The sequence below is a fragment of the Ruditapes philippinarum genome, unplaced genomic scaffold (assembly GCF_026571515.1).
Source record: "Ruditapes philippinarum isolate M1 unplaced genomic scaffold, ASM2657151v2 ctg1168_1_1_1_1, whole genome shotgun sequence".
Taxonomy (NCBI): domain Eukaryota; kingdom Metazoa; phylum Mollusca; class Bivalvia; order Venerida; family Veneridae; genus Ruditapes; species Ruditapes philippinarum.
Window position 1 is genome coordinate 100,491 of NW_026866966.1, and position 26,020 is coordinate 126,510.

The 26,020-nt window shown below is 31.5% G+C and overlaps 1 protein-coding gene across 3 annotated transcripts in view; it reads right to left on the minus strand.

The window, feature by feature from the left end:
- LOC132734361 (glutamate-gated chloride channel alpha-like) overlaps window positions 1-26,020 on the minus strand; it is a 49,758-nt gene that overhangs the window by 14,062 nt on the left and 9,676 nt on the right. Inside the window, exons 6-15 of one of the 3 annotated variants that reach the window (XM_060721089.1) lie at window positions 25,030-25,112; window positions 24,702-24,839; window positions 23,995-24,314; window positions 22,224-22,277; window positions 20,424-20,531; window positions 16,777-16,881; window positions 15,021-15,122; window positions 2,985-3,086; window positions 2,263-2,358; window positions 1,113-1,223 (exon numbers count right to left, since the gene is read on the minus strand). In XM_060721089.1, coding sequence (XP_060577072.1) covers window positions 1,113-1,223; window positions 2,263-2,358; window positions 2,985-3,086; window positions 15,021-15,122; window positions 16,777-16,881; window positions 20,424-20,531; window positions 22,224-22,277; window positions 23,995-24,314; window positions 24,702-24,839; window positions 25,030-25,112 — 1,219 coding nt within the window. Of the gene's footprint in view, window positions 1-1,112; window positions 1,224-2,262; window positions 2,359-2,984; window positions 3,087-15,020; window positions 15,123-16,776; window positions 16,882-20,423; window positions 20,532-22,217; window positions 22,278-23,994; window positions 24,315-24,701; window positions 24,840-25,029; window positions 25,113-26,020 lie in introns of all 3 variants that reach the window. The other 2 variants (XM_060721088.1, XM_060721090.1) reach the window with 2 other exon arrangements.

Genomic DNA, 26,020 nt, shown 5'->3' on the forward strand with positions numbered 1-26,020 from the left:
TAACGCGCTTCTTAAACCATTGTCTTCCATTATTAAACAGTCCAACAGCCGTTCGATAAGCTACTATATCAATTATCTTTATGGGTACAGTTCAACCGCTAAATAAACTATGACCGACCAGGGTAATAAAAGATACCTTCTCAATTGAGACAAGGTAGCGGACAGGCAACGTAACATAGTGCTATATTCAGAGACAGTGGTAAGAATTAAGAAAATAACAGAAACGTAAATACATTACTTAATTAGATAGGAATAAAACATTTTCTAAAGTGTGATGATGAAGTAGAATAAAATAACTTAATTCAGGTACAAAAGACAGTGCATGTATGTAATGGATATGATAACTAACCAGAACAAATATTACAAAAAAATACAACTTATTGGTTAGTTTGTTCACATTTTTCAAATTTTGTCATAGAAATGAAAAGAAAATCAATGACCCTAAGGGCGGACCAAATTTGACTCCAAAGCTTTTATTTGAACAAACTTTGTACATGTAGTCACTTACTATCCGAGCCATTTGGATTTTTTTTAAAGTGGATTATTTAAGCCTTTCCAAAAGAACAAAATCTGGAAAATCAATGACTCCCAGAACGGGCCAATTTTGAACCAAAGGCTTTTATTTGAACGAACTTGTTAGACACTCACTTGAAGAATTTTTATGCTAAATTTATAATAATTATATAAGCTCTAGCTCTTTGGGTTTTTTTTAAAATAAGTTTATTTGTCTTTCGGTTGACATGTAAACTAGAGTTCTTCATGGAATATGAATTAAACTCTTTGAACAAATCTTAAAGGTGACCACCAAATGAACATTTCTGTGAAGTTTTGATGAAATTGGCTCAGTGCTTTATGAAAGGATGTCGTTTAAAGTAAAAGGACTGACACCGGACGGACAGACGCCGGACGAAATGTGATCACCAAGCCACAGTGAATAAAACAGAGATAGTTAAATTTGACAGTGCATAAAAGTTGATGTGTTATATTATATAGAAAAGAAAAATGAAAAGTAAGGATACATTAATTATAAGTGGTTTCCATTAGAACATTGACCCCTTAAACATTATCCGAACTATTTTCTCAAGTTTAATAAAATACTTTACAAAATTTACCTCTCTGACGAATTCCGAGTAGATTTGTTCTAACTCACTCTCCCCAAAAATTTGTTTCGCTAACTTATAACGTTCATCAGAATTCAGAATTTTCTTTGCCTCAGGAAATTTCTGGTAGAAATTAAAACAAAATCATAACATCATTGCTGTTCCATTTAAAAGTACATTGTAACAACTGTTTCTGAAATTGCATTATGTTATAATTATTCTGACATAACTTTTATATAATATCTTACGTAGGTCTGTTATTCTTTATTCGCACCGCTCTAGTGTAAATGCAACTAACAAAAATCAAGAAAGACACAGTTCTGTGGTAGAGTGCATTGTTATTTTCAATTTATAAACACATTTTGTATGATACGTAAAAATTTGAAACAAAATTTATAGAATTATTTTTACTTTGAAAAATGCTGTACGCCAGGTTTTGCATCATAGTGAGATGACACTTCACGTACAGATATTTCTGATTATTTATAAATGTATCAATAAGACAAAAATGCTCTTATATCAGAGTATAAAAGACACGAGTGATGAATTTTATAAAAAAATGTACTTTATATTTAATTGTCCTACCATCGTCAGATTCCTCGGTCTAAGCACAAAGATGCAACGTTCAAGATAAAAATTACGTAGCATGTGGTTTATTACAGGTTACCATTTACAATTACTATTTTCATAACAATTAGCATCTTTAAAGATCCTGTAACACATTTTTTTCATGGTTTTATTTCATAAATATGATGCTCAAATTAAGATGTGTCAATATTGTAAGTTCCAAAAAGCATTATTTATAAAGATATTACCGATTTTGATATTTCATGTAAATAAATGGAGATAATTAGAAATTTATTTTCTATAAATTCTAAGTCAAATTTTGCAATAAGAAATGAATGCATATAATTTATTGATTAAATATAATGTGCTTAAATATTTGCAGTACACATTTTACATATTCTTCGATGTTTGAAAATTGTTTTACTTGCATAATTATATACATATATATTTTTTTGCAAGTGTGGTATACAGACAGTAACAATATCAATCACAAAACATACAGGATCTTTAAAGGATAATAATAAGCTAATTAAAATTATTTCTTTCACATGGTGATAATATGTAACTTAAGATATATATATAAAATAATATTTACCTGATTCATATCTGCTTCACTTGTTGGTTCGTCATTTGTTTGACAAGGAACAATTTTGTCCATCTGTTTATTCTCACCATTGGATGATGGCCCTGGCTTAAAACACAATGCTTAATTTAGACATTTTAAACGAATATATTCGGGTGATTAATGTCCCGGCTGATTTAATAATATCCATGAGGCATTAACACGTTAACTTTGTTTAGGTCACTGTATATACATGTATTATAATCAAACAAATGGATATGCCGACCCTGAAAGTGCCGTGCTACAAGAAAGACACCAATCTCGTACAAAGACATTGAATAAGGCGATGAATTATTCCGCTATTTTAAGTACTGTTTTATGCGTTTAACAATTATTTTGTACATTTACGTTTCAAGACATCAAACTTTCATATTTTATTTCAAATAAAACATATGTATTATGTTGGTCTCTTGTTTACAAAGTTACTCAATATCCTAAATACTTGCAAGTTAACTCATGGGAAACAATGAGGACAATGTCATGCTTGAGCGGCAGACAAATGTAAAATTATTAATAATATGCTAAAGAAACTAAGTTTGTGAAATTACACGTGAGAAATTCAATGATAGTACCGATACACCGTGTACACAGAACTTATAAAAAACCGCAATATTTCAAGTTCGAAATATAATTTATTTTTTATTTCTTGAACAAATGAAGAAAGATGATGATGTTACGTATCATATGATATATACCTGATCCTGGTGTGTTTCACTTGTTGATCGGTAATCGGGGTATAGGGTTTGTAAAGGGACTTTTTCATATGCTTTATTTACAAAACTGGATGATGGCTCTGCCTAAAACAAAATGCTCTGTTTAAATACTATCAACGTTAATATTTGCAAAAGTTATGTCACAGCTGATAAACGACATGACATAATATGTAAACTTTGTCATTGTATGTATTATATTTCAACAAATGCATACGCCGACATTGAAAATATGTCGTGCAGGAAAATAAGTAACAAATCTCGAACAAAAACATTAAATAAGCCGACGTATTATTCAACTATTTCAACGTTTTAAAGCATAAACTTCCATATCTATTTGAAAAATAAACATATTAATTCCCAACAATCATATAAAAATAATTGTTTCCTTTTTCAATTCAACCAATGATTTTTGCAACAGCTATATAGCTTCACACTTTAAAAAACACATAACAAGAGCTACCAAGCGCTATAATGTATTCGGTTGCTCATGGTTTAGACATTACTCAATTTGCTTGCTTTACACTTGTTAGTTAACAAACTATTAAGATGAAACAATGAGGATAACATCACACCAAACTCACCAAAATACCGCAATTATTTAAAGTAAAAATATTTTCCATTACTTAAATTAATTAAGATTGATGATGTATGTATCATAAACATGCAGTATAAGCCTGATTTATATTTACGTTAGACGTTGTGTATGACCTTTTGTTGATGAGACGTAAACCCATTTCACAAAAAAAACAGGCCATTGAGGTTTGTTGCTTCGATCCGAATTGAGGTGCAGAAAGCATTTCACTCATCCAAATAGGGAACTTTCTAGATTCATATTGTTTTACAACAGAATATTAATTGTATTCCTATGTCAACTAAGTGACCCAAAATTTGGTTGAGCAAATACAGGACATGACTTTTATAGTTTTATTCAGAGGACGACAAACAAAACTATTTAGGCCAAGTATCTTAGTTATGAATATTATTGTTGTTTATAAGAAGGCTAACTTCAGAAAGATTCCTAATCAAAACATTTATACGAGGGGTGATCCAGAAAGAACCGGACTGGGCTCATAACTTAGAAACAGACAAAGGCAGAATCCCGAAAAGATATCTGAAATTAATTTCAATGTTTAATGCATGACTCTTGAAAATATCAATGCATTATGGCAATAAATCACACTAATATACATACAAACACAATATGTGTGATGCGTGTGCGGGGACAATAATCCAATAAACGTTGATGACGTTGACGGTACCCAAAGTTTTATTGACAGTCACTTTTCTATGTAGTCACAGTTTACATCCACACACTTCTGATCTGGCACTGACTTTAGACATATTTAATTGTTCAGTGATCACTTGCTGTACAGTCCCGTAACTATATCCAGTAACATCGCAATCATCTCGTATGGTTACACGCCTGTCGCTGAGAATAATGTCTTTGATTGTTTCAACAAACATATAAAACCTTCTCTTGAATCATCTTCTAGAGATTGCCTGCTTTCACGGAATCGTCGATGCCATTCAATAACTTGTGTTTTTGATACTTTCTTTCCTGCAGATGACTGTTTTTTTCCATTTCATAAGTTTTTGAAGGTGAAAAACGATGTTCGCAACAAATCTTAATAATTTTGCGCTGTTCTGGATACAGATGTGACGCCATTGTCAAGACACAAGCAGAGATGGTGTCCGGTTTGTTGTTTGATAAATGAAAACGTTATGACATTGAAACTTTGATAAAAAGACGTCAATGACGTTATGTCAAACTGACGTTAATTGGCTTCAAAATGCAAAGTCCGAAAACTGTTCAAAATAAGCTATAAAATAGCAGTTTATGAATGAAAAAAGACTTCCCCCACTCTTGCGCTAATACGCATAAAACAACGGAAACCATCTAAAGAATAATATTTTTATTTTCGAACCGAATCAGTTTAATCTAAATTACGTTAAAGAATTAATATTTTAGAGAGTAAGTCCGGTTATTTCTGGATCACCCCTCGTACTTTATAACAAATAGTTTCTGAGAAGTATAATAGGAATCAGTCTACAAATTAAGATAAAACCTCCAAAGGCAGCTTTGACGCTGGGCTATTGTTTATATGTATTGACTTCTGAAATTAACATCAAGGTAATGCTACAGAGACAAAAAAGAACATTTATGTCAAGTTTGGGTATAAGAGAAACATATTATGTTTGAGAGGGAATGGACAAAGTACAAGAACGGTCATTAGAACGTTTCCCTATAAATTTAGTACGCTTGTTGCTTTTACACACAGCTGCTTTATTCTTAAATGAGAAATTACATACGTATTATTCTTTGAAATTAAATTCATATGCGGACAATGCAAACCAATATAAACGTGATACTTGTACATACAACATGAATATAGAACACACATATTACTTATTACTACATGACCAACAAAAACGAATTGTTTGCAGTGAGAGGTTTACTTAAACATGTTAAACGTATATAATCTAGATTGGGAATCATGTTGCTTGCTTCAAAAATATTTCTTGTAAATATCGCATAGAACGAGGCTCGCAAAAGACAGTCTAAGCAACTGATTTTTATGATTTAATATTATTTGTGAAGATAAACAAAGCACAAGCATGGTTTTGTAGGAAAGGAACATAAACTATATCTCAATTCAAATTAGAAACTCTATGTATAATTCCCCGGCAATGCCTTTCTTTCATATGTATACCAAACAATGTAAGTAGATTGAGGTTAATAATTATTTATTCATCTTTGAGGATGTTTTTATGTATTTTTCTTTTAATATTTTTAACAATGACGTTTAAATGTGTTGATAAGATGTGCAATTATTGATTGCTTGTAAGCGAATTTATTTGTAAGTGCAACTAAATTCTGCTTAAAATGTCAGTTAAATAGAATTAAATCTCTTTAATTTTATTTAGACTTTCCAAACAGCAGCGCCCCTTTGCAGTGCCCCGTTTAATGCCACGTGACATGTCCAAGGGGATTCTGGGAATTAACACGAATCTCTGGTCAGTTTTAAGCTTGCTTGTTAACGCTATACATATAATTAATATGCTGAACAATTTAAAAGAAGAAGAATGATTAATAAAAGTAGACTCATAATATCAATATGCCGGAAACCGATCCAGACAAAAATAGTGAAAATTTAGAGATGGATTCAATTTTGATGAATTGGCAAAAATCCTAGGACTTAAAATATAAGTGATTCAATGCCTCAGTAAGTAAGAATTTGTTTAAAGGCGACGAACTAGTTGAGATCGGGGACCTTTAGTCGATTGGACTGACCTTATGTTCCATAAAACTAATAATGGACCAAGTAAACAAATGGAATGCCTGCATAAGTGTCGTTACCACCTGAAAATGACGTTCTACATGATGCAGCAGCTAAGACTCTTGATAATTTGCTGCTTTCTAATAAAAAAGACACACAATTGAGAGACACACCTGTCACTTACATGGACCCAAGAGCGACCTTAACCTTAAAAGCAAGATTTAAAAAAGCTGTCAATATTACACATTACCTGACATAAAAATGTAAGAAAAGACGGCAAAATAGACGGAAGGAATTTATCCTAAAAACAGGCACAGTCGATGCTGAGATGCTGGTCTTGCGAACTGAGAAGGATCGCCAATATTTGGGTTTCTACATTGAAGAATGAGGAGCCGCTAATATGCGACTGCTCAACCATCTATTGTTGACAGTGGAATCGCAGCGCACCAATATTGAATTATTATCTAGCGTACACAACCATAATCTACGAATTCGTCGAAATATACGAATGAAATAGTGTGCTTAATTTTGACCACTCGTATAGAGAACTTCAGGCAGAACACCAATTCCAGAGGGGAACATTTTCACCCCACATGGAACTACAAATTCTCACTGAAGCGTGTCCAACAGAATCTGACATCAGGTACAACTTCCAATCAGCCACGTGAAGATTGTCGTATTTTCAAAGCGAAGGGATCCTGCCCGTTTGGTACAATTTGTCTATATCGACACAATAAATTACACAGCAAACAGACAACTTCCTCACAAAATGTGCAACAGGCAATACCTCCATCTTCCTCTATGTATACAAATACGTCACTCAATTATGACGCATTAGAGGGCAACCTTCAAAATATACGTGATCGTGAATTTCTCTTAACAAGAATTAAATAAGGCTTTCATATAGTCGACCCAGAAGCTATTAGAAAATATGGACAATTATGAATCTGCCACGTCGGGAAATATGCGCGCGCGATCTGAATCTCAGATCAAAAATGAACTAGCAAATAGACATTATAAAATTATGCATGACCAACCTTTCATTGTGTCTTCACTTGGAGCTTTTCCTAAAAAAAGATTCAAACAAAGTTAGGTTGATCCACGATTGCAGCCGCCCACCGGGTTCATCTTTAAATGACTTTACGTCTACTAATCACTTTCAATATCAATCAATACAGGATGCCGTGGACTTAGTGACACCTAATTGTTAATTTGCAAAAGTAGATTTAGCGACCGCGTACAGATCAGTGAAAATTCATCCATCTAATTACAAAGCAACAGTACTAAAATGGCAATTTCAAGGAGACGACCACTACACTTATAAGATAGATCAACGTCTGCCATTCGGTGCTTCTCCTAGCCCAGAAATATTTAATAAAATCACACAAGCCGTACGTGAAATCATGGTTCATAAAGGTTTTATAACTATTGTTTGCTATTTAGATGATTTTCTTATTATTGCAAAGACTTACGACGAGTGCATAACTGTCTTAAATACGCTATTACAGTTACTGCGTGAACTCGGATTTGCTATCAACTATAACAAAATCTATAGGCCTGTACAAAAAATACAGTTTTTAGGACTTAATCTGTGTTCCGTTTCTATGACAATCAGTGTACCAAATGAAAAATTACGTGAGATCAGGTATATTTTCGAAAACTTTATTACCCTGCGAAAAGTAACAAAGCGCCATATTTGGCAGGAAAATTAAACTGAAAAACACAGTGTATTTATGGAGGACGATATCACATGAAAAGACTTTTTGAACGTGCATCAACATTAAATCCGGCATGGCATAGAACGAACGTAACCCGTGACAAGAAATTAAACATAAAGTGGTGGCTACGTTTCATGAACATCTTTAATGAGGTCATGCCTATGATTGATAGTCGTCCAGGAACAGCAGTCAGCATTGATACGTGCAAAATAGCAGCGGGTGGTTTCTAAAATGGGGACTTTTTTTACACTACTTGGCCAAAAGACATTTCTCAAATGCCAATTAATTACCTGGAAGTTCTGTCTTTAAAACCCTCCGCCATGAGATGGGCCCCTTTGTGGGCAAATAAAAAGGTTTATGTACATTGTGACAATAAAGCTGCCTGTATCATAATTAATAAAGGAACTTGTACAGACCATGTCGTTATGGACCCGTTGAGACGTGTGTTTTGGTTATCAGCTATATTTAATTGTCGGTTAAAAGCTGTCTATTATAGAGGTATCTCTAATTTTCTAAGTGACAGTGTTAATAGGCTACATGAAAAAATGATTATAATAGGCTTATATGTCACATGAATAACTCGGGTTATTACATTTAATTACAGGTGAACAGGAAGCCGAGCTAGATAAAGCAGTACAATTCTTTAAGGGGCGTGCTTTCGCAGACTCAACAAAATGTGCGTACAGAACCCATAGGAATTCTTATATTGCTTTCTGCTGCATATTCGGATACACTCCGGTCCCAGCTTCGTCTTTAACTATTTGCAGATACGCTACATATCTTGCACGGACTTTAAAATACAATTCAATTCAGCAATACCTTAACGTTGTATGTATTTTTCACGAAGAATGGAACCTTCCTAGCCCGTTAAAAAGTAATTTCACTCTTGCATGTACCCTCAAAGGCATAAGGCGACATTTGGGCGATGCAGTGGTTCGTAACTAGCCTATTGCGCAAGAACTTCTTCGCAAAATCTTAGCAAGATAGGATATGTTTGTAACTCTAGACGCCACTGTATGGGCAGTATGTTTAACTATGTTTTATGGTTTACTTAGGAAAAGCAATGTTCTTCCGGATACTTTCGATCCTAGGAAATATCTAAGGCGGAGAGATATTCCATTTCTTCAGTGGGGTGCTAAGGTTCTCATAAGATGGAGCAAAGTAATACTGTTCCAGTCTTGCACCTTTGAATTACTTTAGCCTCGTTTAAAATCAAATAGTTAATGCCCTGTTCAGGCAATTTTTAATTGCTTTCAGTTTACCTAAGGGGCCAATCTTGACAGCCCGGCTTTTGTTTACAAAGTTAATGGTCACTTATTACATTTAACTTGCTATCTGTTTATTACCCGTGTCCGGCGCTGCCTAACTCTCAGTAGCGTTAACCCTTCCGAGATAGTCATATTTTTGGAGAGGCGGAGCAACTTTTTGTTATGCAATTGGCCTCCCTGAGAAATCAATAAATTGCTAGGTGATTGGCGCTCATCTTGTTACCAATCTTATTTAGATAATGATACCAGCTCTTGTCTAGCTATAATTCGCCACATGCAACAGGCCCTTTAAGACCCTCATTATTTACCTCAGTACCCCCTCTGTTTCTTACGTCCTACTGTCTACCCTACACTACTACTGGGATTTGAACGATAATTAAATTTTTATTGATGTTCACATGTACATGTATATTATTATTAACTAAGTGTCACATGAATTTTATATGTTGCATATTGTTTAAGTTAATAAAGCTCTCAATATTCCCTTATTTGTCATTGTTTGTTTTGTTTAAATATAATTGAAAATCTCTTTACTTTATAAACAAACAGCAGCGCCTCTTTGCAGTGCCTCGTTTAATGCACAGGGGGATTCTGGGAATTAACACGAATCAGTTTTAAGCTCGCGTTTTAGCGCTATACATATAATAAATATGCTGAGCAATTTCCCACCCTTACCCTCCCCTTTTCTTTAATAATATATTTTTATTTTATGTTTTTTTTTTACCAGGAGTAGACGACGATAATTAAATGTGTTTTGATGTTCACATGTACATGTATATTATTACTCACGAAGAATCACATGAATTTTATATGTTGCATATTTTTTGTTGTCTTATAAAACTGTTATGTAACATTTCTTGCTTAATAATCATTTGTCTTACATATTTATGTTTTTTCAACTGCATATTGTTAGTTTAATATTTCTGATTCTGCATAATAATTTGTCATAAATTACGTAATCTTACCTGCTGCGCATTTCGTAGTTGGAGCTATAGATAGTTTTTAAAGCTCTCAGTATCCCCTTATTTGTCATTGTTTGTTTTGTTAAAATTATCTGTTTTTAATTGTTTCAAAAATAAGGATTTGGTTTGGAGTTGAAAACATAAATGAAAACAGAGATAGTTACATTTGACAGTGTATGAAAAATTGATGTGTTATAATATCTAGAAAAAGAAAAATGAGAAGTAAGAAAAATATCTAAGTGGTTCCCATACGACATGTACATTTACCATCATCCGAACTATGGCCTTTTATTGAAGAGTTTACAAAATTTTACCATTCTTTCGAATTCCGGGCTCAAATTTGATAACTCTTTCCCGCCAAACATTTGTTTTTCCCACTCAATACGTTCATCGGAATTTAGATTTTCCTTTGTCTGATGACATTTCTGATAATAATTAAAACAACAGCACAACATCTTTGATGACTGTTTCAAAAAATTGCATTATTTTACAATTATTCAACTGTTGTAACAAACCTTAACTAGCATTATTTACTAGGATATATTAAATAAGTCAGTTACTCTGTATTTGTACCGCTTCAGTGGGAATGCATCTTACAATTGACAAGTTAAGCACAGTATGTAGTAGAGTGCATTCCTATTTTCAAATTGTTATAACTTTGTGTATAATACGTAAAAAATCGAAACGAAATTAATAGCATTGTAATAATTTTCAAAAAAGGCTGCACGTCAGGTTTTTGTTTACACGTGTAAGTTAACAAAGGAAGAACAATGAGGACAATGTCTTACAAAAGATGTGACAAGTTTTCTTAAGCATACTGTGACTGATTTCGTCTGGTCCGATGACTTTATTTACGACGATACCGGTATTAGATAATATGTCTACAACATCTTAATTTGTATTAATAATATTGCTTACATGCTTTTGGCGGGAATTGTTGTGAAAAAAAAGTATCATAGTATCTAATGACAACTTAGTTTCAGTCGAAGTCAAGAAAGTTGTTTAAGACATAATCAAATTTGTTTCTTATCTTTCTTATGTTTTGATGAAAAATAGAAAAAGACACAGGCTCATGACCTGGATTATTTTCGACATCACCAGACAATAAAATTAAAAAACTCAATAATAACAGGTAATAATAATTAATCAATTCAAATATATAATAGTTTGTTATCTCCCTTTGACTGCAATCGTTAAATATTATTATAATGACAAAATATGTAAAATAGAGAGAAATAATAATCCCTAAAACCGACATTTCTATTAATGTATTGTATCCTAGCTACATAGATAATATCTTATACACTAGCAAGTTAACAAATGAGACTCATTCGGAAAAATGTCACGCTTGTGCGAGAGTCAAATGTTAAACCATAAGTATGACGCTGTAATAAACTTTTGAATTATTAAGTGAAAAACTTAAGGGATTTTTCGATTAATCTTGCACACAGAACTCACCAAAATACAACAGTATTTCAACTTATAAATAATAAAATATATGAATATTATTGTTGTTTATAAGAAGGCTTACTTCAGAATGATTCCATAACAAAACAATTATACTTTATAACAAATATTTTCTGAGATTTAAAATTAAATACGTATCAGTCTTCAAATTAAGATAAAACTTGCAAAGACAACATTGACCCTTGGCTATGGTTTATAATTATGTATTTGCTTTTGAAATGAGCTTCTAGGTGATGCTACATATAACAAGCAAGTATCATAGTATTGCAAGCAATCCATAAGTCCCCTACCGGTAAGAGCCAAAGCAACATTCTGAAGGGCCATTCACTTATGTTTCTATTTTAAGTAAATTTATTGAAAAAGTTCTTTAAAAGTGATCACAGTGAACAGTTTTTATGTACAGACAGACGGACTGAAAGACACTCTAAAGTTATTTTTTAAACATCCCTGTTATCAAAATATAACATTTTTAAAAAAGCAAAATTTTAAAAAAAGGAGATAACAATGTCATACATGACGTGAGTGTAACGAAGAACAATTAGTAATGAAGGTATGAATATTGAATGTTTATTTTGAATTTGAAATAAATGAAAGTTAAAAGAACGAATAGGAAAAATTAAAAGTTCAAGGAGGAGATAATTCTGGAAATATGGATGCTAGATTTATAAACCTTGTCATATTATTATGATGTGGGAGTTTGAAGAAAATCCTATCATGATTGAAGAAGTTGGAGTAAAAATTACCAATTTCTCAAAAAAAAGTCTAAGTTCAAAAGGGGCATAATTCTGGAAATAGTCTTGCTAGAGTATTGAACGCTCACAAATGTTGAGTGATAATAAGAAACATTTATATGAAGTAGATACGTTCAGAAGAAAAGAAGTTATTAAAAAAAACAATGTTTTTTTTCATGAAAATTTTAAGTTCAAGGGAGGTAATTCTGATAAATTTTGTGTTAGAGTTGTAAACTTTGTCACATATGATGTGGTTGATGACTAGCAACTTATATTTAAAGTTTGAAGAAAATACCTTAAGAAATAAAGAACTTATAGTGAAAAAAACTTAAAAACTAGAATCAGAAATCTTGATATTCAGTCAATTTGTTGCCATAGCAACCAGAATTTTCAATACAGGAAGATAAGAAAAGAATATGCATAATTTCGATACTGCCATCTACACATATGTCAAGTTTCATAAAAATATTTTCAGTACTTTTTGCGTTATCGCTGGATCCAAGTTATGTGTAAAATTTGCCATATTTTCAGTCTATTTGTTGCCATAGCAACCAGAATTTTCAGCATAGGAAAAAAAGAAAAAGACGTGCATAATCTCCATACTACCATCTATCCATGTATCAAGTTTCATAAAAATATTTTCAGTACTTTTTGCGGTATCGCGGGATCCAGGTTATGTGTAAAATTTGCCATATTTTCAGTCTATTTGTTGCCATAGCAACCAGAATTTTCAACATGGGAAGAAAAGAAAAAGACGTGCATAATCTCCATACTGCCATCTATCCATATATCAAGTTTCATTAAAATATTTTCAGTACTTTTTGCGATATCGCAGGATCCAGTTTTGTGGACCGACGGACTGACGGACGGACAGACGGACGGACTGACGGACGGACGGACAGACGGACGGAGGGTAAACCTAAAGTCCCCTCCGGTAAACCGGTAGGGGACTAAAAAAATACTTTTAGAGAAACATACTGTATTTGATGGGGAATGTATAACCATGGGCAATGTACAATGACGATCATTAAAACGTTTCACTAAAAACTAAGTGCGCTTGTTGCTTGTACAACAAAGCTTTTTCATAAATGAGAAAGCACATACTATTAGTTTTAGAATTTCGTCTCATTTGCGTTCAATACAAAACATTGGTACACTCCTCGTGATTTTGGCACTATAGCAAAGAAATAGAAAAAGGGTGTAAAACTGCCAATATACACTGTTAGGGACTACTTATATATGCGGCTGTTATGTTTTCCCCCTCGATTATATACCTTGCAAAGCCTTTTAAAGCAACAATAAAAACATTTTTATTTATTTTTCCAGTTCTTATAATGTTTTCTTTTCATACAATACCGAAATAATATCTCACATACACTAACGCCACATATTTGATCCATATCAGTTAATAAACATTTTCACAGAAAGGCGCTAATCCGTAAGCAGCGTTATGACGTCATCCTAAGCATAAACAAGCTGACGTTATTTCATGCAAACAAGAATGATAAATTGTTGCACTGATGTTAACACAATATAATCCATTCTAAGAAGTAAGTTTGTATTGTTGAAAACTTGATAAAATAATGTTGTTTATTTTCTTATAATTTCTTTTGTTTAATAATTTCTATATCTTCGTAACAGAAGGGTGCGAAAATCGAACAGCATTATACGAAAATCGGCACTGGCAGCTCTTTCCGCTTGATAAAATAACATTAGTGATCTTCCTTATTTTTTGTGTTAGAATCGAAATAATATCGGTCATAGAGGTGTTAATCTGCTATTTAACACTGGTTTTGTCGTTTTGATGCGAAACAATTAATCACTCAGGCCTACGTCCTTTGTGGTCAACTCAAACGCATCAAAACTCTTAACCGGTGTTAAAATAGCCGATAAACACCGCTTAGACCGATATCATTTCTAAAAATAGAAAATATCATAGAAACACATATTACTACACGACTAACAAAAAAGATGTTTGCATTTAAAAGTTTACAAAGGGTACATAATCTAGATTAGGAATCATTTTGCTTGCTTCAAAAATATTTCTTATAAATATTCCCTAGAACGATGCTCGCAAAAGACATTCTAAGCAACCGATTTTTATGATTTTATATATTTCTATGAAGATAAACAGAGAACAAGCATGGTTTTGTAGGAAAAGAACATTAATTATATCTTAATGCAATTAAAAAACTCTATGTATAATTTCCCGTCCATGACTTTTATTCATATGTATACCAAACAATGCAGGTAAATTGAGGAAGTGATTATGTTTTCATTTTTGAGGATGATTTTATGTAATTTTCTTTAAATACCCTTAGCAATGACGTTTTAATTTGTTGATAAGATGTGCCGTTATTTGTTGTTTGTAAAGCGAATTTAACTGTAAGTGCAAATAAATTTCGCTTAAGTGTCATTTAGATTATCTGTGTTTAATTGTTTAAAAAAATAGAATTTAGTTTGAAGTGGTCATTAGAAACATATATGAAAACAGAGATAGCTACATTTGACAATGTATGAAAAATTGATGTGTTATAATATCTAGAAAAGAAAAATGAGAATGTCCTTTTATTGAATATTTTACAAACTCTTACCACCCAGTCAAATTCCGGGGACATTTTTGATAACTCTTCCTTGCCAAACATTTGTTCTGTCAAATTATAACGTTCATCGGAACTTGAATTTTCATGACATTTCTGGTAAAAATTTAAACAAAAGCATAATATTTTTGATGACTGTCTACAATTATTCTACTGTCGTAACAAACCTTAACTCGTTGATATAGGATATTTTATATAAGTAAGTTAATCTTTAATTGTACCACTCCAGTGGGAATGCAACTTACAATTAACGAGAAAGACAAAGTTCTGTGGTAGAGTGGAATGTTATTTTCAATCAATTAACACGATTTGTATGATACGTAAATATTTGAAACAAAATTAATAGAATGAGTTTTACTATACAAAAAAACTTTACGCCAGATTTAGCATCATAGTGAGGTAACACTTCAAGTACAAATATTTCTGATTATTCATAAGTGTATCTATAAGACCAAATGCTCTAATATCAGAGTAAACTAACTAAAGTATTTAATTGTCATTCCAGGATTAGATTGATCTGTCTAAAATACAAGAAGCAACATTCAACATAACAAAAACATAGCATGTGTTGTTTATTATATGTACTTGACAATAAACATTTTACAAAACAATAAGCATCGCCAACAGATAATAGTAAGACAGTATCACATGATTACTTTTAGATGTATAAACTATGTTACTGAAGATACCCTAAAAATTCGAAAATAAGCCTGTTTCTAAAATAAGCCAAACTTTTCCATAAATTAGCTGGAAAAAAACACGGATTTGAAAATTCAACTGATAATCCAATACAACCTTATATCTCCAAACTTCATAGTATAAAAGCTGTATGACAAGTTTTCTCGCAACTGATAAATACGTATTTAATCGTTAGCTTTTGTAACCTGATTTAATTGTGATGAAAACCGTTATGGGTAATCACACACAAACTGTTTGTGACACACACACATGTTATGCTCTTGATGAATACATTAGACAAAAATATCTTTATTTCGTTTTAAAGTGTGGTATTATCTGTAAAAGTAAAGATACCATAGTAAAAAAGTGAAAAAAAGTACACAACTATCGAACTACCGAAAAAACTTATCGTAAAATGTTAATTCAAGCATTATACATGAACGATTTCTGGAAAATGTCAGCTACTGAAAAAGTTATCTACATTTTTGAAATGACCTTGAAAATATGACTTCACTTCACCCAAATATATGCCAACCTTGAAAATAAGCTACCAAAATCTTACAAAGAAATTATATAATCCAAGGAAATATTCTGCAATGATCCCTTTAGCTATGTTTTATGAACGCGCCACGTACGTTTTATGGCAATAAACTTCAATATCTGAACAAGCATTATCCACGGGATATATTCTCTTATTGAATTCAATCAACACATTTTCAGCTAATTTCGTTAAAATTTAATACAATCTAAAAAATACATATCAAAAGCTGCATAATTAATTCGTTTAGTTAACGACTTAGACGGTTACTTAATATTCGTATATACTAGCAAGTAAACGAATGAGACATATTTAAAACAGTATCATGTTTGTTTGCAAGTCAACTCTAGAACTCTAAATATTACGCTTTGATAAACTTTTGAATTATTAACTGTAAAACTTAAGGGTTGTTTCAATAAATCTTGCACACAGAACTCACCAAAATAAAACAATATTTCAATTTTTAAATATGAATTAGTTTTATCTTTTGAATAAATATATAAACATGATATAATTGTTTAATATAATATGTACCTGTTTTATTGCTTCAATTGTTGATCCGTTAATGGTTTTATCTGTGTGAACTGGAACATTTTTTTCCACCGGTTGATTCACACCACTGGGTGATGGCCCTGCCTCCTTAAAACAAAATGCTATATTTAGACACTATAAACGACTCTATCCGAGAAATTAATGTCCCTGCTAATTTAAAATTACCCATGAGGCATTAATACGTTAACTTTGTTTAAGGCACTGTTTACATTATTATAAAACAAATGTATTTCCGACCTTGAAAGTAAGCCGTGAACAAAAAAATGCCACCAATCTCGTACAAAGAACTTGAATAAGCCGATGAATTATTCCGCTTTAATTTATTTAATTACTGTTTGATCCGTTTAACAATTATTTCGTACATATTAAACTTTCATGGTTATTTTAAACAAAAACATATCATATTTATTTCAAACAAACACATACAATGTATTTTTTTTTAATTCAACCAATACTCTTTCGCATCATTTATAGTGTATAGTTTAACAGACTTTAAACATCACATAAGAAAAACTGCCAAAGATTAATATATTTTGTTGTTCTTTGGTTTAGGAAGTTACTCAATATCGTATACACTTAAGTTAACTATTGGGAAACAACAAGGATAATGCCATACTTGTGCGGCAGACAAATGTAGAATTCTAAATAATAAAAATGCTTAAGAAATTGAAATTATGGACTTTTACTTGAACAAGGCAGTCTGAAGGACAGCTAAATCACCTTCCGAATAATGTGTACTTCCCGACCTTTAACCAACTATGACCTTGATGATTTTGCCTTGCACATCATAAGCAAATATTTTCATACTCCTGATTATTTGTGCCATTTTATTTAAAATTTTTCATGAAGTCAAAAAGTTATGGAGAACATATAACCTTTACCTTAGACGTAGAAACATCAATGTAGCTTCGGGGTAGCAATCTTGATGTTGTGCAGGGCAGATTATGTCAGGTTGCGGATCATTTGTTCTAAATTCTTAACAGACCTTTGAATTGTTCAATACGTAATTAAAAAAGACATGAAAAATAGATGTTTTACATTGGACTTTTGAGTGTGAACCTGATATTGAAGGTAGTGTCTTGTTTGTTGTGCTCTGTACATGGTGTCATAATGGTAATAATTTCACCCATGTTATCATAAAAACAATGCAGTGGTTGGCATGTTATGGTGTAGAAACGAAATGTTGACTTTTAAACTGTTGACGTTTAAGTTTGACTTTGCTTCTTGTGCTAGCAACCCAATTATTGCGCTCTGCATGTCGTCTTTTAATGGGGATTACTTGTGCAAGTTCATGAAGTTCATTTTTTAACGTTCTGAAAGTTATAGAGCGGCAACAAAGGTGTTACTGACGAAGAGACAGACAGTCTGACAGACGGAGGTCATTTATATAACCACCACCAACTTTGCAGAAGGAGATTTACTATTTGAAGCAGTGAAACATTTATTGTTCAGCTTTTCTGCACATCGTCTCATAATGGTGATCACTTGTGACAATTTATTATAAAAAGAGCTGTTTAAAAGTTACAATGCGGAAACACGAAATGTAGACATTTTTACATTTGACCCTGTGGCATTGACCTTAGGATAGTAACCTAATTATTGCGTTCGGTACATCGCCTTATAATTGTGATCACTTGTGCCGAGTTATTTTAAACTTGTTTCAGCGGTTAAAATGGTATGAAGCGGAAATGAAATATAAACTTTTTGACACTTAACCTGAACGTGTGAACTTTACCTTGAGAATAGGAACAACATTATTGCGTTCTGCAAATTGTCGTATAATGATGATAATGATCACTTATATCCATTTATGTCAAAACACGAAAGTTTCTTTTTACGGACTGATGGACTTGCAGAGAGACAGTCAGAGGCCATATCTATAGAAATTCACTGGGTGTACAGATAAATATTGCTTTCAGAACTCACTAAATCTCGCAATATTGTGTTCAATTTAATTACATATACTTGACATATGTATGTTACATCAATATATTGTAAAATTCAGATAATTGAGATAAAAGTAGTAACTGCAATAAAATTTAACACAGCAATTTCAATATACAAATACAGAAACATCATTTTGTATTTTTAGTAAATTGCTTTACAATGAAATGCAACCTATTGAAATCTTCAAATGTTCATACCGATACACTTTGCATTTAATTTACTTCTAGCAATTTTTTAAAAGAATATTCAAATTGTTCGTTTGTGAAAAAACAACAGAAACAAACTTGTGCCAATTGTAGACCAATTCACTTTAAACAATCTTAAATTTAATCATAAGAAAATAATTGATTATTGCAACGATATTGTATATCTTAAGTAGTAAGTTTCCATGGACCAATTTGACAGTTTATTTTCCAAAATGTTTGTAGTTTTAACAATTGATAAAGCTACATTTAAGCTTTTTTTCAGCCCATTCTGATTTAGAACAATACATTTTCGTTTACACAAATACATTTATCTTTTGAATTCTAGACGAAAAAAAAAGACTTTTGTAATAACTTTCAAAATGTTTCTTGGGATGTAAACCTGCCTTGATAAATGTTCATTAACATATCTTAAACAGATTTGAACCTTTTTTGCCATTTGTTTTGTATAGTTCTCTCCCACTTTTACTTTTGTATATAATTGTTTGTAATAAGACTCTGCCTACTGTAAATTATCTGTGTGATTGTTAACTAGGACCCACCATTTTTCTGTAAAAAAGGTGTAGTTTCAATTATATAATTATTTGTTTCTAGATTAAAGAAATAGTTGGTTGGCTTTTCACAAAAATTCCTCAATCTACTTAGCTCTTAGATCTTATAAAATGACTTTTCATTTAATCTTGTCTTAAAGTAGTCCTGTTTTCTGTTTCATTAGATCTATCTTCTTAATTTTCAATCTGTGTCATAAATACATCTTCCTAAGACATTTGTGTTCATTTCAAACGCAATATCTTAAGATATTAATATTTTATTATTTTCTTAATAAATGAAGATATATGATGTTCTGTATCATATAATATGAACCTGATTCATATCTTTCGGTAATTGGGGTTATGTCTTATTTGCAATGAAACCTTTCCTTTTTGATATACACTATTAGATGATTGCCCTGCCAATAAATGCTTTATTAAGAAACAATAAACGATTGTATTCGGAATAGAAATGTCCCACTTGATTAAAAATAATCAATTAGACATTAATTAGTTTACTTGGTTAAGCCACTTTATACATGATAATTTAACAAATTTATATCATGACCTTAACTTGAAAGTAAGCCGTGCTGGAAAATGTTCCATCAATGTATTTAAAAAATATAACTATCATATTTATTACAAACATTATATATAAAAAATATATATATATATAATGTTTTAATTCAACCAATATTTTCCGCAAGAGACATTTAGATTAATACACTTCAAAAATCACATAACAAAAGCTGCACAATGTTTTCGGTTGTTCCTGGTTTAGAAAGTTACTCAATTTTCTTTAGACTAGTAAGTTACCAAATGGGAAACAATGAGGACAATGTCACGCAGATCTCACAAAAATACCTTAATAATTTTAGTTTTAAATAGAAATATTTTCCATTTTATGTATGAATTCAGAAAATGACGTTATATATCGTATAATATGAACCTGATTCATATATGTTTCCCTCGCTGATTGTTTATTGGGGTTATCTCTTTTCTGCAAAGTACCATTTTTTTCCTCCAGTTGATTCACACTTTTAGATGATGACTCCGCCTTAAAACAAAATGCTTTTGAAGAAACTATAAACGATTCGGAAGAGTTATGTCCCGGCTTATAAACAAATGTCATTAATTTATTCAACTTGTTATCATCATTGTATATATAATATTAAATGAGAAATCGAAGGGTTTCATTTTCTTGAACCGCTTTGTTGGATAAGTTGCAAAGGCATATAGCCAGATGCCGTTTACAATATAATGCAGTTACCACTATCCCTTCCGCCTAATGGCTTAATGGCTTTACAGGATAGCCACGCTAAACCCAAAGTGAGCTTTGACCATTATGTTTATTTTCTGTAAATACAAAACGATTAAAATGCATCTTTGTTTGAACAGACAACGAAAAGCTTGTTTATTATTCCAGCGCTCTTGATGTATGATAACTATATATAATAAGCACCAAACGCGTTAAAAACAATTTCCGCACCCATTAAAAAAAATAATAATTAGGCTGCCTTTTACAAATTATAAAATTACATTATCTTCGGAATTAATTTCAATGAAAACTTAATATAATAAATACAAGAAAGCAAAGACAATTACGTTCAATTGTATGTACTTAAAACTACATGTTGTCTACAAATACTATTATTCCTATGAACAATAATATCTTAAGATAAAATTAAAATGAAATATTTTAACTTGAAAATCGGTCGATGGATGTTCTTAGAAAATAACTGCCATGTGCTCGTTTGCATTATATACATGTATGTACATGCATACTGTTCATAATAAAACAACAAAAGTATAACGTCAAGTTTAACAAAATTCTGCAAAAAAAATCTATAAAAAAAATAAAAAAGAACAAGCAAACAAACTACTAAAACAAAAATGAAAATAAACTTCATCAGTTGATACAAACTTCAAAACATATACATTACGCTCACACCTGTAATTAGATAAATCAAAATATCATTTAATGTATATTTTGGTGAAATAAATGCTTTCTTTTAATGTTCCAAATAAAATATAAGACTTTATGATCAACATGCAAATAAACAGAAACAGTAAAACGCATCTGACAATTGAAAGAGACGTCCTGGAATATTGCCTGAATAAAATTGTTGAGGGTTACGTTTTCAAAGTTTTTAAATAAGAAACAAAAGCTGGCATATAAATTGTTGTAGTATCTTTTTCATAAATGTCATATGCCGAATTTTTCATTATTTGACTTCAAGTTTCTCACTACCATGAAGTTGTGACGACAATGATTTATCTTGATGTTGAATACATATTATACATTACCCAACACAATAACAAGAAGAAGAACAAGAAAAATACTGCATTTGTACATGTACTTTTATTACAACAAAAAAGAAAGAAAACAAACAAATTTTACACATAGTTACATGTATATGTACAGTACATGTTACAGTACATGTACGTACGTATACTGATGTTTAAATACAGTAATTAATTTTTAAAATTTAAGGTTTCCACCGCGTTGACCGGTGTTTGACCGCCGCGTTCCTCCGCAATTTACCACTGCGTTCCGCGGGGGAAACGGTTTCAGCCGCCGATTTATGTCCGCGGTGGTGAAAATTTTCTGTCCGCGGGGTCACGCGGACAATATCTGAGCAAATTTTCGTCCGCGGTAAACCTCATCCGCGGGGTCACGCGGGTTTTGAAAAAGTCGCGCTGAGCGTACTGTATAAATTACAATAACTTCATTAAAACAAACCTGTACCTGTAGAGGAACAGCAAATCTTTTACACCACCGAATACATTTTCTGTCTTTGTCCTATAGAAAAATACAGAAGATACACATAGCGTCATCGGAATTTTTTGAGCCAATGTTTTAATAACAGCTTTAAGACACAAATTTAGAGAGGAGCCTACACTGATATCACTACATATAGAAGTTACTTTTGTAATTGCGGTTGATATTTTGTAGTAACACATGTAAGCCGTAAAAATGATATGTACGGTGATTTCACGAGATGTTTACCGTCTATAGTTGATTTTATGTCATGTATTTTTTTGACCTACCGAAACATTACTTTTAATTGTGAGTTTTTCTTATGTGCAAGACTTTATGTCTCAGCTTATGAATATTGCTGCTAAAAAATTATGATGTGTTTACAGTTAGTTCTATTCTGTTTCAATAACATTCATGTATGGTATATAGAACAATGTCGTCGTAAATGTCTTAAAGATATTTAAGTCACCTTGAATGGCCCTAAAACACATGTTATTGAATGATAATTAAACTGTAAAATTCATAAGTCAAATGTGGTGTAAATAACATACAATACTGAAAATCATTTTATGGTCTGAAATCAAAATAAATGGAAACTTGCAATGTTTGTCCCAAATTGTGCAATTCAATTTTCTGTGGCATATGGTATGGATGAAATTGAGTCCAACAAAAAATATATATACGACTTTCGACTCAAATGTACAAAACGGTTTCGATGTAACTCGATATTTCTTGTAACTTACTGCACGAGTGAACAATGAAGCAATAATCAAGCCAATACATTTTAAGTGGTATGTTGCGTTATGAAAGCTGTGGTTGCCCAATGCCTTAAATTGTTTTAAAAACGTATATAAAAAGGGTAAATGGTATGAATCAACAGAAAAAAGGTTTCCGATTTCGCAAAAAAAAAGATTATCGGACGAGTTAAAACCGCTTTAACTTGCATAAGCTATATGTATTTTTTGCACAAGCTCTTATAACCGTTGCAAGGTATATTACTAAATGGTATTGATATACACATTAATAAATGCTTTATAAGTACGCAAACATATATCGATTTTAACAATTGATCACATCAATGATCATATGATATACATGAACACTAAATATAAACTACTTAGTGCACCTGACAATTGGTGTCATTTGGTATGCACGTATTTTCCGGGATCGTGGACATTATTGGAATTCTAGCTATCTTTGACAAAACTTCAAGAATGTCATTTATATTTTGGTAAATTCTTATGTTGAGTTATATATTAACACAATTACTACAATATTATGTAACACTATTTTAAAAGCCGCGTATAATGTTTATTGGGAAGAATTACAAAGATTTTAAATATACGAATAATTTAGATGGGAATTTTGTTTCCGAAACATCTTTTAATTAGATATTTTTAAAATTCGTACGTGTAAACGTTTCTGAAAGATCCTATAGATTATCAAGCTTATTTAAAATGGCCTATAAGATTCCCTGATTTCAGCTTGAAATTTTAAAATGAACAAAAAATCTTTGCTCGGTTATAATTATTCCTTGTAAATTTTAAAGGAAGTCTAAACGTCTAAATTGGACAACCTATCCTCCTATCCAAAATAATGCACAAATCTTATAATTATAATAATTATCAAAAATAACGTCAGAATAAGTTCATTTATACAAGAAAGCAACCCTTGCTGAGTGGTAAAACTTAATCTTATAATAGAATGTAAACAAATGTTTTATATTTTCCATGAGGTTATATGTATGTCTTATCCTTACCTTTTGATATTTGCAATGACATATCAAGGCATTTGCTAAAAGAATGATTCCGAGAACAATTAAGTGTCCACACATCCAGTTATCTAAATACCCCAATGTGGAATCAAGTGATAGTCGAGCGTATGTTCCTGACCACTGTACAAACAAGGATATCAAAGTACCCGTAGGAACACCTATGCGTGGTGTTATATTGTCTCCAAGGAGAAATGATGTTAGCGCTGTTACAACAAGAATGACAGAAGGAACTGTGATCATCATATTATATGATCCATCTGGACGTGGTATTTCTATTTCTGTTCTAAGTGTTGAAAATTCTCCGGCTTCAATAGAATAGAATAATAGAAACAACTAATTCTTTGCATATTAAGACACATTGAAACAAATTTACGTGAATTTGAAAAAGTTCCATCGTTCCTTAAAACATGCAGAAGAAAATGTCAAAATGAATACAATGTTGTTTTAAGGGAATTGTTTATCGATAAAATACGATGTTTAGCCTTAAATTGAAAATGAAACGTTTCTACATACCGGGCATTGAAATCGTCAATAATATTGTTGTGAAATATTGATATTAAAAAATGTACCCCTGTAGCTACATAACAACGACTGAATACATACAAACAACCAATGTCCGAAGTAACCTTCAAATTGAAATACAGTTGTAATTTTCTAGAATGATAGTTTAAAAGAAACACCAAATGTATTACTTATCGGGTAGGTATTTCTGGTCTCAATGCTTTGGCCCTGGGATGGTATTTTAGGTCTGATTGGATCAGATGCAGGGTCAATTTGTATGGCATTTTCTCCATTCCAGTGAAGAAGAACATAGTCTGTCGAATAAGCATCTGAAAGTCAATAATCGTTTTAATCATACTAAACTGAGATAAATTACTAAGTCATTCACTGTAAACAATCTTAACCTAACAAACATTTTCCTTTTGAATATTATTTCAATGACAACATGCATGACTTATTTTGTCACTTTTCAAACCAACCATTTATTTTACTTATATCTAAATGAAAAGAAATACTTACAGCTTTGAATTTCTATTGGGCATTTTTGTGTGTCAAATGGGTATTTCTCAAAGCTCATTACACAGTGTAACTTAATGTTAAACCTGCAATATGAATCATTATTATGTTTCAATAAGTTGATATATACAATTACATATACATCTTAATGTTTACTATGCTACTAAAGTAAGACATCCGCTTTTTACTTTGTTTGACATAAAACATGCATAATTATTGTAATTATTTTAAAATTCTGAAAATTAGCTGTCATAATAAATAAAATATCATTAAACAATTTTACACGTAAGGCTCAAAGACTGGTTTTAAGGTATGATCCACCTAATGCATTATTTCTACTTTGAAGCGTATTCAAATAGGCTCAAACTGCTGTCAACTGTATTGAAGCTGAATAGCACGGATTCAAGCCCCATAAGGGGCAACTATTTTTTTCCTTTCTAATTTTTTCTTTCAACATTTTTTGTGTCTTTTGGATCACTCTTGGTAAGAAAAATGTGTTTCATTTTAAGTATAAAATTTTTATTGGTATTTGATTGCTAAATTATGCCAAATTTATTATCAGATATGATACCTGATATTTTCAAAGTCTAATAAAAAAAAAAACAAGACGGTAAAAGTATTTCATATTTGTCAAGATCAACCAGTATACTTTGACAAAAATTTAGGCAAACTTTGAAAACAGTCCCTCATTTTTGTAATTTTAGGGCTATTAGGCAAATTGTCAATCAAGGGTTTGAAATGTAGTCGGGTAGGGTAAAAATTGTATACATATTTCAAACATTTTTAGTAGAAACACTTAAATTTTTCTTGTGTCATTTGTTAGTTTAATGCTATTATTTGTTTCAATGATCAAATGGAGATATTTTCTTCATATTGATTATATGATAGATTATTGAGAGTTTCTCATTTCTGAAAGAGAGCCCTTCTAGTAGCCAAGTTTTAAGTATGAACAGTCACTTTACCTCGTCAACAATACGGTAAACTTTCTTTAAAT